The 17,699-nt window shown below is 39.1% G+C and overlaps 1 protein-coding gene across 4 annotated transcripts in view; it reads right to left on the bottom strand.

The window, feature by feature from the left end:
• Positions 1-2,833: 2,833 nt before the first annotated feature.
• LOC127432446 (NACHT, LRR and PYD domains-containing protein 12-like) overlaps positions 2,834-17,699 on the bottom strand; it is a 612,890-nt gene continuing 598,024 nt past the window's right edge. For 3 of the 4 annotated variants that reach the window (XM_051683537.1, XM_051683539.1, XM_051683541.1), the window contains 2 exons: positions 4,092-4,138; positions 3,297-3,891 (listed from right to left, as the gene is read on the bottom strand). In XM_051683537.1, the coding sequence (XP_051539497.1) occupies positions 3,326-3,891; positions 4,092-4,138 (613 nt within the window). In that variant the 3' untranslated portion in view covers positions 3,297-3,325. Of the gene's footprint in view, positions 3,182-3,296; positions 3,892-4,091; positions 4,139-17,699 lie in introns of those variants that run through there. The other variant, XM_051683543.1, reaches the window with a different exon arrangement.

The raw sequence follows: 17,699 nt of genomic DNA, 5'->3' as shown, positions 1-17,699 counted from the left end.
AGTGGATGGATGCTTTTAGGCCGGAAGCATCAAAAGGGAGGTCTAGAGGAAACCTGCCTGAAAACTGCATTTTAATAACCGCTTTACTAAAACACTATTAAATACCAAGCATTCTGTCACTGTGCCATCAGGGGGTCATACCCTGTGTAGAAGATTATTTATAGATTAGTTCTGGGGGTAAAGTTTTGAGAACCACTGCAGACAAAGGAGTGCCTGACTTATTAAAGAAGTATTAAACAAACCTGGGAATGCTTGTATGATGAATAATTAAGACTGAGAGATGATTTATTACTTTACTTATGTACATTTTAATATTAATGAAGGTTGGAAAAAGAAAACATGGTGTGACTAAAGATTAAGATTGCTTGTCTTGTTTGTTTATAACAATTAAAATAGAATTGTTTAAGAAATGGGGTGCATGCTTGGCTAGAATTGGTATAATTCTTGTGGGAAGAATACTATTCTGTTTTGTGTTACCATTGATTAAAGCAGATGACAGTGATCAATGTGAATGGTCCAATGCAATACAATGACAACCCTCCTGGATGGACAGAAAGACCAAAATTAGAGGAAACTGATTCCTCCAATGAATATATATATATATTTATTTATATGAGGAGATGAATGATGAGCCATACCCTGGGATGTAAGTGCTAGCCTAACCTCTCCCCAGTGGTGGCCCTCTACATTATGCAGAGTAACTGGGTTAAAGATCTTTTGTCAATGGGTGTTAAGGTTCGGCTCATAACCGTAAAAAAAAAGGGCAATCACAAAATAGATACAGTTGCAAAAATATATTTTTATTACAAAGCTCTAAGGGAAAACATAACAAACGAAAAACAAAGATGATATCCAAACACCGACCAGCTCAACCATGGCCACAAGGTAGATGGAACAAACGAAGATCTCATGATGGTAGAGAAGTTATAATCCAAAGGCACTTGCCACCTGCCCATTCCTGCAAAAAAACAAGAAAAGAACAAAGAGCATCGAACAACCCCTCAACCACCCACTGGTTAACAAACAGGCACTTAAATACCCACTGCCCATCCAAACCAGGTGTTCACAATATATCAATCACAGACAGACAGCAACGGATAACAAACAAAAAGAAAAACAAAACCAAAAGCAAAGGAAATAACACGGTAAGACTGTGACAACGGGATCTTTGAAAGAAAATAACTTTTTTATTTTTGATGTTTTTGATATATTTACTGATTTTGATCTTCATGCTATTCTAATAAAAAAAAATTGATTTTGAATGGTGTTTTTTGTTATATTCTACATAACCATGAAACCACGGGCAAGTGCTTAACCATTTACATGCTCATGCTTATTACACAATATTCTAGGGTTGAGGGAGACAGGATCTTTTACTCCTCTCTTGTTAAGAGTGAGGGGAGACGTTTGGTCCTCATGCTCCACAGGAGTGCTGTTCCATGATCTGGTAATTGATAAGAAAGGCTGTCTGACTTACAATTGGTCAGTAGAAAGTGATGAGTGAAGGGACTGGATTGTGAAGTAGCACTCTTGAATTAGGCTAAGTTAGTGGAACTATATAAGTCCCAAAGAGGGAATATATGGTATATTTTCATTTAATCATTCAGTTAATCAATTTTGATAATTGAATTAACATGTATGCAATATGCAATTATCTAAAAATTACAACGTGTAATCAACATACTATGATAAACTGCATTATGAATGTTATTCAATATGTTACATATTTAATTATCATATACTCAGTTTAATAATCAGAGTGCAAATCGATGGACAAATGCAGCTTGGCTTCTCTGGGGAGAATTACATTCTGTCTGTGTGTCTCCTTTTAAGGCCCTTTCTGTGAATGCTTTTAATAGAATAGAGTCAGACAATGCATGATTTGATGCAGACAATATGTGTAATTGGGAGTATTTGGATGAATCGGGATGCATGCGTCAAGAGGAAGTCTCAAGGATAAAAAAAGAAAACACATGTGGCAGCACACACACTTCTCCATCTCACAGGGATGTGTTGTGTGTGACCAATAAACTGAAATAAGGGAAATCATTTAATATACTAATCAAATTAATGCAGAAAGTAATGATTGTTAGTTAATATAAAATATGTAACAATATGAAGTGATTACAGTATGTTTTATGCATATAAAATAAAATAGTTATGCTTTTGCCACCACTGAAGTAAGTTAAGCCAGGATGTCCTGTTAGAAGGTGTGATGATGTAAATAACTGTGGCATAAGATTTTATTGGATGATATTATTGGATGATATCATGGATTCATTTTATTGGACAAAGAGGCCAACGTCAAAGGGAACAGAAACTGTATAAAAAAAAAGGCATGTTCCAAAATATAACTTCAGATGCTTCATGAACCATCTTTGCTTTGTTATTTTTATAATAAAGTCTATTTTTGGAATCAGAACTTTGCGCCTCTGAGAAATCTTTGACTCGACTGTGCTTCGATGGCTGTTTTGGAGAATCTGCCATGACAGTGTGTGTGGTAACCATGTTTATACTACATCCACAAGGATATTAAAACCTGAGAAAACCTACCTTGTGGGGACCAGCCAGCAGTCCCCATGTGGGAAATGGCTTATTAAACATACTAAACGATGTTTTTTTGAAAATGTAAAAATGCAAAAAGGTTTCTGTGTGGGTTAGGTTTAGGGGTAGGGTTAGGGGTAGGGAATAGAAATTATCATTAGATCTATATAAAATCCATAAAATGCATGGAAGTCTATGGAGAGTCCCCACAATAATATAAAAACATGGTATGTGTATGCGTGTGTGTGTGTGTGGGTTGTGTGTGTGTGTGTGTGGGGGGGGGCAGGTTTAAATGGTTTATGAGGATTTTTTTAGGTTACAAACTGGTAATTACAAGGGTATTATGCTATACATGTGGTTTACGAGGATATTTCTAGTGTCCCCATAATTTAAATTGCTTAAAAAACATATTAAATGATGTTTTATTGAAAATGTAAAAATGCAGAAAGTTTTTTGTGAGGGTTAGGTTTAGGGGTAGGGTTAGGGTTGGGGGACAGAATCTATAGTTTGTACAGTATAAAAATCATTATGTCTATGGAGAGTCCTCATAATGATAGCTAAACCAACATATGTGTGTGTGTGTGTGTGTGTGTGTGTGTGTGTGCTGTGTTTGAATCCAGTGTGAGATCACAGACATCTGAACACAAGAAGAGAAAAACGCTTATAACACAACAATCACTAAACCAGTGTGTGTGTGTGTGTGTGTGTGTGTTTGAATCCAGTGTGAGATCACAGACATCTGAACACAAGAAGAGAAAAACACTTATAACACAACAGTCACTCATCCAGTTGTGTGTGTGTGTCTCTGATGTTCAATTTCACACAGACACACTGAGGAATCAGGATAAACTCTAAATCCAGCATAGAGGGGTTGAGTGAATGTGGTGTTGAATGTGTGTAAGTGTGTAAGTGTGTGTGTGTCAGAGACGCTGTAGAAGGACAGAGTGCCGGCCGGACAGTCCACATACACTCCTACTCTCTTACAGTTGTGTGAAGGGGAATGTATGTCAGTGAAGTTATTATTGTGACAGACACTGAATCTTTCATTAGAGCAGAACAGACTCCAGGAGTTTACATTGAGTCCAAACCAACAGTCATGACTCCCTCCTTTCCTGCTGATTCCTTTATATGACACTGATATAACAGCACCTGTCTCACTCCATTGAGTCTCCCAGTAACAGCGTCCAGTCAGACTCTCTCTACACAGAACCTGATGATACCAGTCAAATCTCTCTGGATGATCAGGATATGACTGACGCTCTCTCACATGTGTCACCTTCCTGTTCCCCTCAGACAGAATGAGTTGAGTGTTTGCTGTGTTTGAATCCAGTGTGAGATCACAGACATCTGAACACAAGAAGAGGAAAAACACTTATAACACAACAATCACTAAACCAGTGTGTGTGTGTGTGTGTGTGTGTGTGTGTGTGTTGTTTGAATCCAGTGTGAGATCACAGACATCTGAACACAAGAAGAGAAAAAACACTAATAACACAACAATCACTAAACCAGTGTGTGTGTGTGTGTGTGTGTGTGTGTAGACCTACATTTGTGTAGTCCTGCTGTAATCCTGAACTCTCCTCCATGATCCACACTATAAAAACACAAACACACAAATGATGACATCACATTCAGCTCACCTGAAACACAATTCACACATCTGTGATGAAATACATTGTGGGATATAAAGTTTGAGACTCAAAATAAGTTTATTGTTCTGATTGTAATTGTTGTGTAATCTTTCATGGATCTTAAAACTAATTAAAATAGTCTGAATATTTATTTGTTTGCTTGATCAATGTCTACACTGTACGACTCTGTGAATCTTGTGTGTATTTGACTCTTTGATATGAAACTGTAATGAGATCAACAAACCTGAACTACTTCATAACCATACAGTTATAGAAAATTAACTTACTCAAAGTGCTGAAAGTCATTTTATCTGAAATAACACACAGAAATCTCTCTCTCTCTCTCTCTCTCTCTCTCTCTCTCTCTCTCTCTCTCTTTTCTCTCTGTGCATGTGCGAGCATTTGTTGAGTGAGTGGTGTGGAGCATGTGGTGAGTGCGAATGAGTTGTGCCCGCTGTTGCAGAAACAATTGTTTCTCTTTCAAACTTTTTCATTTTCTCTACTATTTGAGTTTTATATCTGTTATAAATCGGGTAGTGAAACAAAGCTCTTAGTTCGGGCATCAGCAACCAGCCTTTCACTGGGAAGCATGGTGGCCCAGGGTGTGAATGCTTTAGATTCTCTGACACAGCACTATGGAGTGAAGGTGGTGTCTGCAGTGAATAAGGAAGTGTGCATTTTGGCCATTGGAGATGTTGTTGGCCATAAATGTGTTTTAGTGGCATCAAAAATGAATAACGCCATTGTTTTGTTCTTGAGTTCAGTAGAGAACGTAAATGAGGTAGTGGAGAAGGGAGTAGTAATTTGCGGTCTGTTTACCCCAGTGCTTCCCCTTTCCACCCCCATTAAGAAAGTCACTTTGTCTAATGTTCCGCCTTTCATTAAGGATGAAATGTTAACCAAAGAAATGTCATGCTTCGGAAAGTTGTTTACTCCCGTGAAAAAGATAACTTTCGGAAGTAAATCTGATCTAATTAAACGTAGTATTTTTCAGGAGATTTACTTACATGATCTTGAAAGATAACAGAACAGAACTTAACCTGAATTTGAAATTCAGAGCTGATGAATTTGACTATACTGTCTTTGAAACCACTGATATGATCAAATGCTTTGGCTGTGGCAAAACTGGGCATTTAGTTCATGCTTGTCCAGATAACAATGTTTCCAGAGTGTATGGACATGTCATGATTATGGTACTGATGAAATTAAGAAGTTTTTAAAATTGATTAAAAAAAAATCTGAGGGGGGTGAAGATTGCTGAATATTTTCCAGATCTTAAACGATTTGTAGAAAATACTAGGAATTTCATGAGTGAGGGAAGTTTTACACACAAAGAGGTATATCGGTTGTAAAAAAAAAATTGTCACAAAACTCCAAAACCAGCTGAATAATGGCAGTAAACTGGCTTAATTTTGTTTGGTTTTTTGCCCTTATTGGCTGCTTTTTTCTTTATGGTTTATGTTTATTTTATTATTATTTATTTTTCATGGGTGACATCCGTATTGCATCCTTAAATGTGAATGGAGCTAGAGACTGTGTAAAACGAGCAGCAAGATATGAAATCATGAAACAGAAACAACTTGATGTATTATTTGCACAGGAAACACATAGCGATGAAAAAAAAATGCTGTTGAGTGGACTAAAGAATGGAGTGGTCTCTCTTTTTTAATTCACAAAACCTCACTTAGTGGAGGTATTGCCATTTTATTTGCTAGGAGTTTTACATTTTATTTGCTAGGAGCCCAGTCTGAGAACCATGCCTTTGTTTTTATTTGTATATATGCCCCAACTTTACCAACAGAAAGAATGGTGTTTTTAGATACTCTTTGTGCAAATTTAGACAAATGTAATAGTGAAAAGCATTTATTTCTAGGTGGAGACTTTAACTGTGTGGAAAGAAATGTGGATAGAAATCATGTAGAACCATATTTACCTTCTCGCAGGCAGCTCCTTCAGATGATTGAAGCAAATGATTTATGTGATGTCTGGAGAAATTTTAATGGGAATTTGAAGCAGTACACATGGGCACATGCCCATGATAACCTATCATCATTAGAAAGACTAGATATATTCTATAGTTTTAAACACCATCTTAGTATTTTTAACAACTGTTTCATAGTCTAGTCATATGTACAGTAGCTTTAAACTCTGTCAAGCCAAAAAGTGCTTACTGGCATTTTAACACAACTTTATTAAGTGATGCACATTTTAACGATACATTCAAATTCTTTTTGGAAAATTTTAGGAATGAAAAATCTCAGTCTCAAGACTTTACAAAAATGGTGGGAGTTTGGTCAAACACAAATTAAGCAACTATGTCAACAGTACACTCACAGTGTCACAAAAGATATAATTAAATCTATAAACATTTTAGAAGCTGAAATTCTGAAATTCCAAAAGGTGGCACAGTCAAGTGGAAGTCAAACACATATTGAATCCCTTTTTTTTTTTTTTTTTTATCTGTTTTGTCTGAATTACAAAGAATGATGGCACAGGGGGTGCTGGTTAGATCACGTTTTAAGAATATAGACCAGATGGATGTACCATCAAAATTCTTCTTTAGTTTAGAAAAAAAAGAATGGCCAAAAATGCTTTATACATTCTTTATTTTCTGAAACTGGTCTTCTTGTATCAGACCTTATTGAAATACAGAAAAGAACAGTCAGTTTTTATGCAAAGCTTTATAGTTGTGAGCACAGGGAAAACCGGGTTGCTGAACAGCTGTTTTTTTTTAAGACTAATGCAGCACTCAAAAGGGCTATAGGCCTGGGAGAACTGCATGAAGCTCTCCAAAGTATGGAGAATGGCAAGGCGCCTGGGATTGACGGAATCAAATCAAAATCAAAATCAAATCACTTTTATTGTCACACAACCATATACACAAGTGCAATAGTGTGTGAAATTCTTGGGTGCAGTTCCGAGCAACATAGCAGTCGTGACAGTGATGAGACAGTTTACAATAAACATCAGATTACAACACAGTTTAAAATCTAATATACACATAATTACACACAACACAATATATAAATAATAACATACAATGTACAGTATACAATACACACAATATAGAATACACATTATACACTAAAAAAAAAGTATATATAGTATATATAGAATGTACAGTAGGTTGTATTGTACTGTATTGACATTCAGGCTGTCAGTTGATAGTAAGTTGTTAAGAGAGAATATAATATAATAATAATATAATTTATGACAGTCTGGTGTGAGATATAAGAGTAATAAAGTGCAGTGCTGATGTATTTGACCGTGGGAGATCAAGAGTTCAAAAGTCTGATTGCTTGGGAGAAGAAGCTGTCATGAAGTCGGCTGGTTCATGATGCTCTCTACAGTGCAGGTGTAGAACCGTGTGAGGATGCGGCGGTTCATTCCAAACTTCCTCAGCCATCTCAGGAAGAAGAGGCTGATGAGCCTTCTTCACAATGACTTCAGTGTGGATGGACCATGTTAATTCCTCAGTGATGTGGACACCGAGGAACTTGGAGCTGCTGACTCTCTCCACTGGTGCTCCATTGATGGTGATGGGACTGTGTTCTTTATCTCTTCTCCTGAAGTCCACCACAAGCTCCTTTGTCTCACTGACGTTGAGGGAGAGGTTGTGCTCCTGACACCAGTGTGTCAGAGTGTGCACCTCCTCTCTGTAGGCTGTTTCATCATTGTCAGTGATCAGACCTACCACCGTTGTATCATCAGCAAACTTAATGATGGCACTGGAGCTGTGTGTTGCCACACAGTCATGTGTGTACAGGGAATACAGGAGTGGGCTGAGAACACAGCCCTGCGGGGCTCCAGTGTTGAGGGTCAGTGATGAGGAGATGTTGCTGCCTATTCTAAGCCCAGAGCCCGGAGTTTCTCATCAAGCTTGGAGGGCACTATGGTGTTGAATGCTGAGCTGTAGTCTACAAACAGCATTCTCACATAAGTGTTCTTTTTTTCCAGGTGGGAGAGAGCAGTGTGTATTGTAGATGCAATGGCATCATCAGTGGAGCGGTTGTTGCGGTAAGCAAACTGCAATGGGTCAAGTGAGGGAGGGTTTCTGGTTTGGATAGATCCGTATTGTTCTGGTCGGAACGACATCCTCTACGCACTTTCTGATGAAACGTGTTACGCTATCAACGTAAAGCTCGATGTCGTCATCAGAGGCAGACTGGAACATCTCCCAGTCTGCGTGATCAAAACAGTCTTGTAGCGTAGAGTCTGATTGGTCCAACCAGCACTGGATCGTTCTGAGGGTGGGTGCTTCCTGTTTCAGTTTCTGCCTGTTAGCGGGCAGAAGCAGAATGGAAGAGTGGTCCGATTTGCCAAATGGTGGGTGTGGGAGGGATTTGTAGCCGCCCCGGAAGGGTGAGTAGCAATGATCCAAAACCCGGTCCCCTCGTGTGTTAAAACTAATATGTTGGTGGTATTTTGGTGCGACTGATTTTAAACTGGCTTTATTAAAGTCCCCGGTCACAATGAACGCGGCCTCAGGGTGCGCGGTTTCCTGCTTGCTTATAATCCCGTCCAGTACAGAGTGTCCGGTCTGTGTCAGCTTGTGGCGGGATGTACACAGCAGTGATAATGACCGCTGTGAATTCCCTCGGTAGCCAGAATGGTCGACACAGAAGCATGAGAAATTCCAGATCAAAATAGCAGAAAGACTTGATAGAATGTACATTCCTTTGATCACACCAGGATTTGTTGATCATAAAACATACACCACCACCTCTGCTTTTACCTGAGAGGTCTTTCGCTCTGTCTGCTCGGTGCACGGAGAACCCCGCGGGTTCAATGGCTGAATCTGGAATCTCAGCAGACATCCAAGTTTCTTTTAGGCAGATAATGCAGCAGTCCCTCGTCTCTCATTGGAAAGAGATCCGCACTTTCAGCTCGCAGAGCTTGTTATCCAAAGACTGAACATTTGCCAGTAGAATACTGGGTAGCGGGGGTCGATTTGCACGACGTCTTACTCTGATGAGAAAGCCAGCTCTGTTTCCCCTTTTCCTCCTGCGTTTCCGCGGCCGGGTAGCCCAGACAAAGGGCTCAGCTGGCATGTTTGTAAACAGCGAGTTGGCATTGAGGAATTTGAAGTCTGGTTTGCGGTGTATAATTGCTGAACCAATGTCCAAAAGTGTTTTTCTGTCATAGACGATAAGGCAGACAACATCCAGTACAAAAAACATAAGAATTGTAAACAAAACAAACAAAACACTACAGTGTTGTGTCGGAGCTCGCAACGCAGCAGTCATACTCGGCACCATCTTGAGTCACAACCCAGTTGAAACTATATAAAGCTTTTTGGTCTGTGATAGGGGAGGATCTGCTGGCAGTTCTCAGTGACAGTTTTGTCGGAGGGCTTCTGCCACTGAGCTGTCGGAGAGTGGTCCTTACTCTTTTGCCCAAAAAGGTGATTTGAGAGACATAAAGAACTGGCGACCTGTGTCTTTATTGTGCTGTGACTATAAGTTGCTCTCTAAAGTGTTAGCTACTAGACTAGGTAGAGTTTTGGATGAGGTCATCCACCCTGACCAGTCCTACTGTGTGCCTGGCAGATAAATTTTTGATAGCATCTATCTAATTAAAGATTTATTTGATGTCTCTTAAATATTGGGTGTAGATATTGGTTTGATTTCCATAGATCAAGAAAAAGCTTTTGATCGTGTGGAACACAACTATTTGTGGAAGGCTTTACAAGCTTTTGGTTTTAGCTCTGATTTTATAGCTTATTTTAAAGTTTTACACAGTGATATTCAGAGTACTAGAAGTTAACGGTGGCTTATGTGCTCCTTTTAAAGTGTGTCGTGGGGTAAGACAAGGTTGTTCTTTGACAGGGATACTTTATACTTTGGCAATAGAACCACTTTTGAATAAATTGAGAAGAGTTCTAGAAGGGATATCGCTACAAGCCTATAAAAGCACTTTTTATTTATCTGCTTATGCTGATGATGTCATCATAATACTCAATAAGCAAACTGATGTGGATACATTATTAAAGACATTGAGGGTTTTTGAAACTATCTCTTCAGCAAGAATTAATTGGGATAAAAGTGAGGCAGTTTTAGCAGGGAACTGGTAAGGAGAGGTACCAAACCTCCCAGATGGGTTCATTTGGATGAAAGATGGACTTCCGGTCGGTAACAAAAAGGCATAGCAGACTAAATAGCGAGCTCTCGCAAGTCAGTTTAAAAAAAATCACAGCTAAACTTGAAAACCACTGTTAAAATATTTCATAACATTTAAGGATTAGCGGAGGAACGAAAGCTAAATCTAAAAGGAACCCTGTCAAGCAAGATAAAGACTCCAATCTAGCAGAGACAGACAATATGCAAGAAAAGACAGAAGATGGCGACCGGGATCTACAGATCCGCTCCGTGCAGGCATGAAGAATATAAGCAGACAGATACACGACCTCCAAAATGAACTAAAATCTGAGCTCAAAACATTCAAAGACGAACTTAAAATGCAGATGAAATGTGAGCTGGAGGAATTCAAAGAGGACATTAATCAAAAATTGGCATCAACAACAAACGAAATAAAGGAGCAAAATGCTAAAGTTGAAGCTACTTTGATGCGTGTTGAGGAAATAGAGTGCTGGAACTCCAAGATGGATAACATATTGCAAGACTTTATACAAGAACACAAAAGAATACGGAAAAAGCTAGATGACTTAGAATCGCGGTCCAGAAGAAATAACATGCACATTTACAGATTACCGGAAGACACTGAGAAAGGAGCCACAGCACAATTTTTTAATGAATTCCTGCAGAGGAAACTCGCAATAGACATGGACCAGCAAATTCAGCGTGCTCATAGAGTGCTGGCATCAAAGCCTAAAACCGACCAGCCCCCAAGGTCAATTGTTGTGAACTTTTTACAATACTTGACCAAAGATATGGTCTTGAGAAGGGCCTGGGAAAAGAGAATCATGATGGGTGAGAAGAGGATCTTCTTCGATCATGATAACACAACAGCCATGGTACAACAGCGAAAGTCCTATGCTAAAGCCAAAAACGCCCTGAAAGAAGCAGGCATTCACTTCCAGACTCCATTTACTAAGATGCGGGTCCACTGGGTTGATGGGATAACAATATACAACAACACGAATGAGGTAGAAAAAGACCTGTGGGACAGAGGCTATTAACTAGCTGAACCCAGTGAAGAGAGTCTCCCCCCTCGGCCTGCGGAATGACTCAAAGCAAGAATAAATGCAGCATGGCAGAAGGTGGGCAGAGAGAAAAACACGGAGACAAGTAAAAGGGCACGTAAATGGCTGCACGGTTTTTTGACATAGAAGTCCGACGACATCATAAAAGGCATTGCACACAAAAGAAGATAACAATTAGGATACATAAAGATACGGAGCAGGAAATCATTGGAGAAATGACAGGAGTTAAATATTCAGAAACTTTCTAACTAGTATCATAACATATGCACAGAAATGGGACTAATTGATGTTTGGAGAGAACTACATCCCTCGGAGAGGGATTACAGCCACTACTCTGCTACTCATTCAGTCTATTCAAGAATAGACCATTTCTCACACAAGCATAAAATAGATACTGGATTAATGAATGTCGACTTGGAGTAGCAGATATATCAGACCACAGTGCAATCTATCTGAAGATTTTTTTTAGGAGAGAGGCAAAAAAAAATACACTGTGGAGATTAAATCTAGGTATTTTAAATAATGAGTTGATAGTAGAAGAAATTAAAATTGAAATTCAAAGGTACCTAGAAGAAAATAATAACAGGGAAGTGGACCCCTCCATAGTATGGGCTGCACTCAAAACGGTGATTAGAGGGAAGTTAATAGTAATTACAAGCACCCTTAAAAAAGAGCGAATAGTACAATATGAGAAGCTTACCGCAGAATTAAGGTGACTGGAGCTTAAACAAACAAGGCACAGATAAAGGAATAATGCATCACAGAGGAGGTGAGGAAAAAAAAAGAATGAGCTATTACAGATGGAGTTTGAGAAAAAAGCAAGATTTCTAAAACAGACCTACTATGAAGCGGGCCCGAAGGCCACTAAATTATTAGCTACACGAATGCGAAAACAAATGGCAATTAACTGTGTTACTAAGGTGTGAGATCCTAGAACAAATCAACTTAAATATGAATCGAGAGATATTGGAAATATCTTAATTATTATGAGGAACTATACAAACAGACCTCAAACATAAATCAGGAAGACATAAAGAAGTTTCTCGAATCATTAGATCTACCATCTATTGTCAATATACAAAACAAATTACTGACTGCTGAAATAACCCCAAAAGAACTCCACGAAGCCATGAGAAAATAAAAATCTGGTAAGGCACCAGGCAGTGATGGATTCCCAATGGAATGGTACAAAGTTTTTGATAAAGAACTAGCACCACTTTTAAAGGATACTTTTAACTGGATACTAAAAGAAGGCAAACCCCCCATCCACCCCCCCCCCCCCAATCAGGGAAGGAAGAATCTCAGTTATTCCGAAAGGGGGGGGGGGGAAATAAGCAATATTGTCAGAATTACAGACCAATATCATTACTCAATACTGATTATAAACTTTATAGCTCCATCATAACTTCCAGACTGCAGTCCTTTTTATCGGACCTGATAGATGAGGACCAAACAGGTTTTGTTAAAGGTCACCAAATGCAAGAGAATACAAGAAGGTCGCTTCATATAATAAATAAGATCCAAAGAAATAAGCTATGAGTCGCCTTAATTAGTCTTGACGCCTAGAAGGCCTTCGATAGGGTCCAATGGGATTTTCTATATCTAACACTAGAAAGACTGGGGTTCAACGATAAATCAATACATTGTATTAATTATATCTATCGGAACCCCAAAACCAGAGTAAAAGTGAACAGATATCTAAAAGAGAGATTTAAGTTAGAGAGAAGAACCAGACAAGGCTGTTGTCTTAGTCCCTCTCTCTTCGCCATGTATATAGAACCATTGGCCCAACTTGTTAGACAGCATTCAACGATACCAGGGGTGAGAATTAATGGTGCAGAGCATAAAATTAGTTTGTTTGCGGCTGATGTAATGATTTATCTAACTGAGCCAGTAAAAAATGTCACAAAACATATGCAAGTATTAGAACGATTCAACGAATATGCTAGCTATAAATTAAATGTAACAAAAACTCAAATCCTTATGTTTAATAGCAAACCAAATGTGGAACTCCGACAAAAATATGAGGTTAAATGGGAAGCAAAAAGATTGAAATACTTAGGTATAAATACTAAAGACCTAAATAAATTATATGAAGCCAACTACAGAGAAGTTAATCATAATATAGAGAAGGATATAGAGAGGTGGTCTACATACCCTGTTGGCTTAAGTGATAGGATAAAAGGTGTCAAAATGAATATCCTGCCTCACTTATTATATTTATTTCAATCGCTCCCTGTGGAAATCTCACATGACCAATTTAATAAATGGGATAAACTAATAAGTAGATATATATGGGGAGGTAAGAGACCTAGAGTGTGTTATGCAACACTACAATTATCCAAAGAAAAGGGAGGTATAGCACTACCAAATCTCAATCTTTTATGCAGCACAGCTATGTCCTCTTATGTTGGTGCTCTAATAGTTATGTGGCTAGGTGGAAGGAAATTGAAACAAAAATTCAGGGTATTCAAATACAAATGTTGATAGGGAAAACAGAAAGCCCTGGACATATTAAGGTGAAACTAGACCCAATAACGCTATTCTTTCTGAAGATTTGGCACTCGATCAACAAACAAATTAAAATAGAAATAGAGATTGGATTATTAAAATGGATAACACATGACAAGGAATTTAAACCTGGACAAAACGATCATTCCAATGATGGAGTGAGAAGGGAATTACAGCAATGTGCAATATAATTCAAATATAATTCAATATAATTAAAAACTAGTTTTGAACTAGGAAATTGAGATCTGTTTAGATATTTTCAATTGAGAGATTACTATACAAAAAAAAAAAAAAAAAAAAACTAAAAGTAAGAGATAAACAGGAGATGCACCCTCTCATCAAACTGATATCAGATGCATACAGAAATCCTTTACCCAGAATAATATCCTCGATATATCGAGGACTGGCAGAATGTGACCCCTCATCCACATTATATATAAAAACAAAATGGGATAACGAGTTAAAGGAAGTAATCCTAGAAAAAATCTGTTACGACATCTGGAGAACACATCACACTACCACTAGCTCACAAATTTGGAGGGAATTCTCCTGGAAGAATCAAATATGTTTTGTCATCACCCCCAAAATTTCAGGCAAACAAACTTCCACATCACAGACATGGAGAAAGTGTGGTCAGCAGACGGCAGACCATACACACATATTCTGGAGTTGTGGAAAAATTCAATCTTTCTGGGAAGAGGTCCATGGGACCATTTGTGAGATATTCGGTTATGGAATCTCTAAAATCTGTTTATTTTTATATTTTGGAATCATTAAAGGAATAATACCAAAAAGTGACCAATATCTCTGTAAAAAACTCTTAGTGGCCAGTAAAAAGACTGTAACACAGAACTGGTTTAAAGACACTACTCTGAATTGAAAACAATGGCTCTGGATTATAGAAGAAATCTTTGAGATGGAAAAATGTACCTACACCCTTACACTGAAGCAAAACACCTTTTACAGTGACTGGTGGAAATGGATAGTGTATAGACAGAAACAGGGACAATCCTAACATCTGAAATAATAATTGAGGGCAATGAATACCCACTCCTTAATACCTGGCTATATTAATTTGTTGTGTGTGTTTATTTTATTTCTTTTCTTTTGTGTCATGTGTATTTTGTTGATTCATGTCTTTTATTTTGAAATGTTTAGTTCCTGTTTCCCTTGTCATGTGATTCCTGTTTTCCCTCCATGTTCATGTGTCATGTTTTCATCGGTTTATTGTTTAATTAACTTGTTATGGGTTCTGTTTGTTCATTGGTTGATGTTTCCCATGTCTAGTATTTAAGCCCTCATGTTTGCTATTGTCCATTGTCAAGTATTGAATGTGAATGTGTATGTGCATAGTAACGTTGTTTATAGTCAAGTCATGTTTACAGTCAAGTCATGTTTATGTTTTATGTTTCACATTTGTAGTTAGGGTCATAGGTTATCACGTTTGTAAATAAACTGCACTTGGGTTCTCTACACTTCGTCATCATCTTCATCATTGTCTGTGCCAGCAACGTTACAGAATACTTGACCGAATAATGAACCCAGCAGTTCGACTCATATGGCTACGTCAGGGGAATCGTAGGAGGAGTACATAGAGGACTTTTGTGCTCTGGCCAGCCAGGTGGATTTTAATGTGGTCGCTCTTAAGGACATTTATAGGGTGGGGTTAAGGGAGCCGATCTCCTCCTTGATGTCTGGTGGTCACAGTTCCCTCAGCCTGGCTCAATATATCAACCTTGCCCTACAGATCATTGGTTCCACGTTCACCGTGGGGGAGGCAGATGCCGAGCCAGAGTTCCACAACCTGGCCGCCGCCGAGCCAGAGTTCCATGTCATGGCTGCCAAGCCAAAGTTCCTCATCATGGTCGCTGAGCTAGTGCCATCTTTTGCTCCATGCCACGTCACAGCAACTCCTCAGCCTGCACCATGCCACGTCACAGCAACGCCTCAGCCTGCTCCATGCCACATCACAACCACACCTGAGCAGTTGGACCTGGAGATGGTTCCCACCCTTATACCCACCCTTAGTTCTCCTGAGCAAACAAGGGGAACTTTCGGCCCTCTGACCCCGCCTGGACCCTCTGAGCCCTGGACTTCGCCTTGGCCTGTCGGTCCCTCGACATTGCCTCAGCTCTGCGTTCCCTCGGCTCCACTGCGGTCCTTCAGCCTGTCGGATTTGCCGGGGTCCCTCATCCATCCGGCTCCTCCTTGGTCTGTCAGTCACCTGGCTCCACTTTGGCTCTCCGATACTCTGGCTGTGCCTCGTCCCTCCGATCTGTCAGCTCCACTGGGGACCTCCTTCCCTACGTCTCCACCTTGGCCCTCAGTCCCACTGGCTCCACCTCAGTCTTCTGATCCCCCAGCTCTGCCTTGCTCCTCCGAGCCTCCAGCACCACCTTGGTCCTCCCTGCCATCAGCTCCACCCTGGCCCTTCGAGTCATCGACTACTCTCCGGGCACCAAGTTCCATGGCTCCGCCCCTTGAGCCTCTCACGGCTCCGCCTTCCATGGCTCCGGCCCTTGAGCCTCAAGACACCCCCCCAGCTCCCTACAGAACTTTGAATTTATGTCATGTTTTATGTGTTTTGTTTATGTGGGGGGATATGTCATGTGTATTTTGTTGATTCATGTCTTTTATTTTGAAATGTTTAGTTCCTGTTTCCCTTGTTATGTGATTCCTGTTTTCGCTCCATGTTCATATGTCATGTTTTCATTGGTTTATTGTTTAATTAGCTTGTTATGAGTTCTGTTTGTTCATTGGCTGATGTTTCCCATGTCTAGTATTTAAGCCCTCATGTTTGCCATTGTCCAATGTCAAGTATTGAATGTGAATGTGTATGTGCGTAGTAACATTGTTTATAGTCAAGTCATGTTTATGTTTTATGTTTCACGTTTGTAAAAAACTGGGAGGGAACAGTTGAAAAACATAAAGGTCATCTGTTGAAATAGAAATGGATTGTACCAACTTTATCATACAGAGGACACATGCTCATTATTAATAATTTGGTGGCCTCCTCTTTATGGTACCGACTGGCTTGTATTCATCCACCACCATGTTTATTTGCAAAAAATCAGTCTGTTTTTATAGATTTGTTTTTTGTGGATAAAATTCACTGGATACCACATAATGTATTGTATCTACCAAAAGAAGAAGGAGGACAAGGACTTGTGCATTTACAAAGTAAGACTGCAGCATTTCGTCTACAATTTGTCCAGCAATTTCTCACTGGCCCAGAGAACTTGAGTTAGAAACCAGTGGCCAGTGCTATTTTAAAGACTGCTGAAGGACTATACTTAGATAAATCTTTGTTCTTGGTAGATCCCAGAAGAATCAACACATCCAGGATGCCAGGGTTCTACTGTAATCTTTTTAAAGTGTGGGATCTTTTTCAGGTGAAAAGGATTGAATCTATGTTTTCTTTATTCTGGCTACTGGTAGAACCCCTGATCTACAGTGCATGTTTGGACATTTTAGTTGCATGTGGGGCAATGACTGCAGCATTCACTAGATCCAGGATCATAACACTTTTTACTGTTTAATCAAATTGGCAGGCCCAAGCTTTGGAAAATTGAAGATGTAGCTGCAATTAAGAGCTAAATCCATTCGAGTTGTTACAGAAACTACAATCTGCTTTTACAACAGAAGAAATAAACATGCTTCAAGATTACTGTGAGAGAGAACTTATCCCTAATGAAAAAGATGTGTTTCCTAATCTGTTTCTTTCACCCAATTTACAATGGAGAATTTTGCATGGCACTATTGCTGTTAATGCTTTTATTTCTCTTTTAAATCCAGATGTTGGCCAAGAATGTCCCTTTTGTTTCTAGAAAGAGAATGTTTTTCATGCTTTT

Source organism: Myxocyprinus asiaticus, chromosome 42, assembly GCF_019703515.2.
Source record: "Myxocyprinus asiaticus isolate MX2 ecotype Aquarium Trade chromosome 42, UBuf_Myxa_2, whole genome shotgun sequence".
NCBI lineage: Eukaryota > Metazoa > Chordata > Actinopteri > Cypriniformes > Catostomidae > Myxocyprinus > Myxocyprinus asiaticus.
This window is presented reverse-complemented; position numbering and strand designations above follow the sequence as displayed.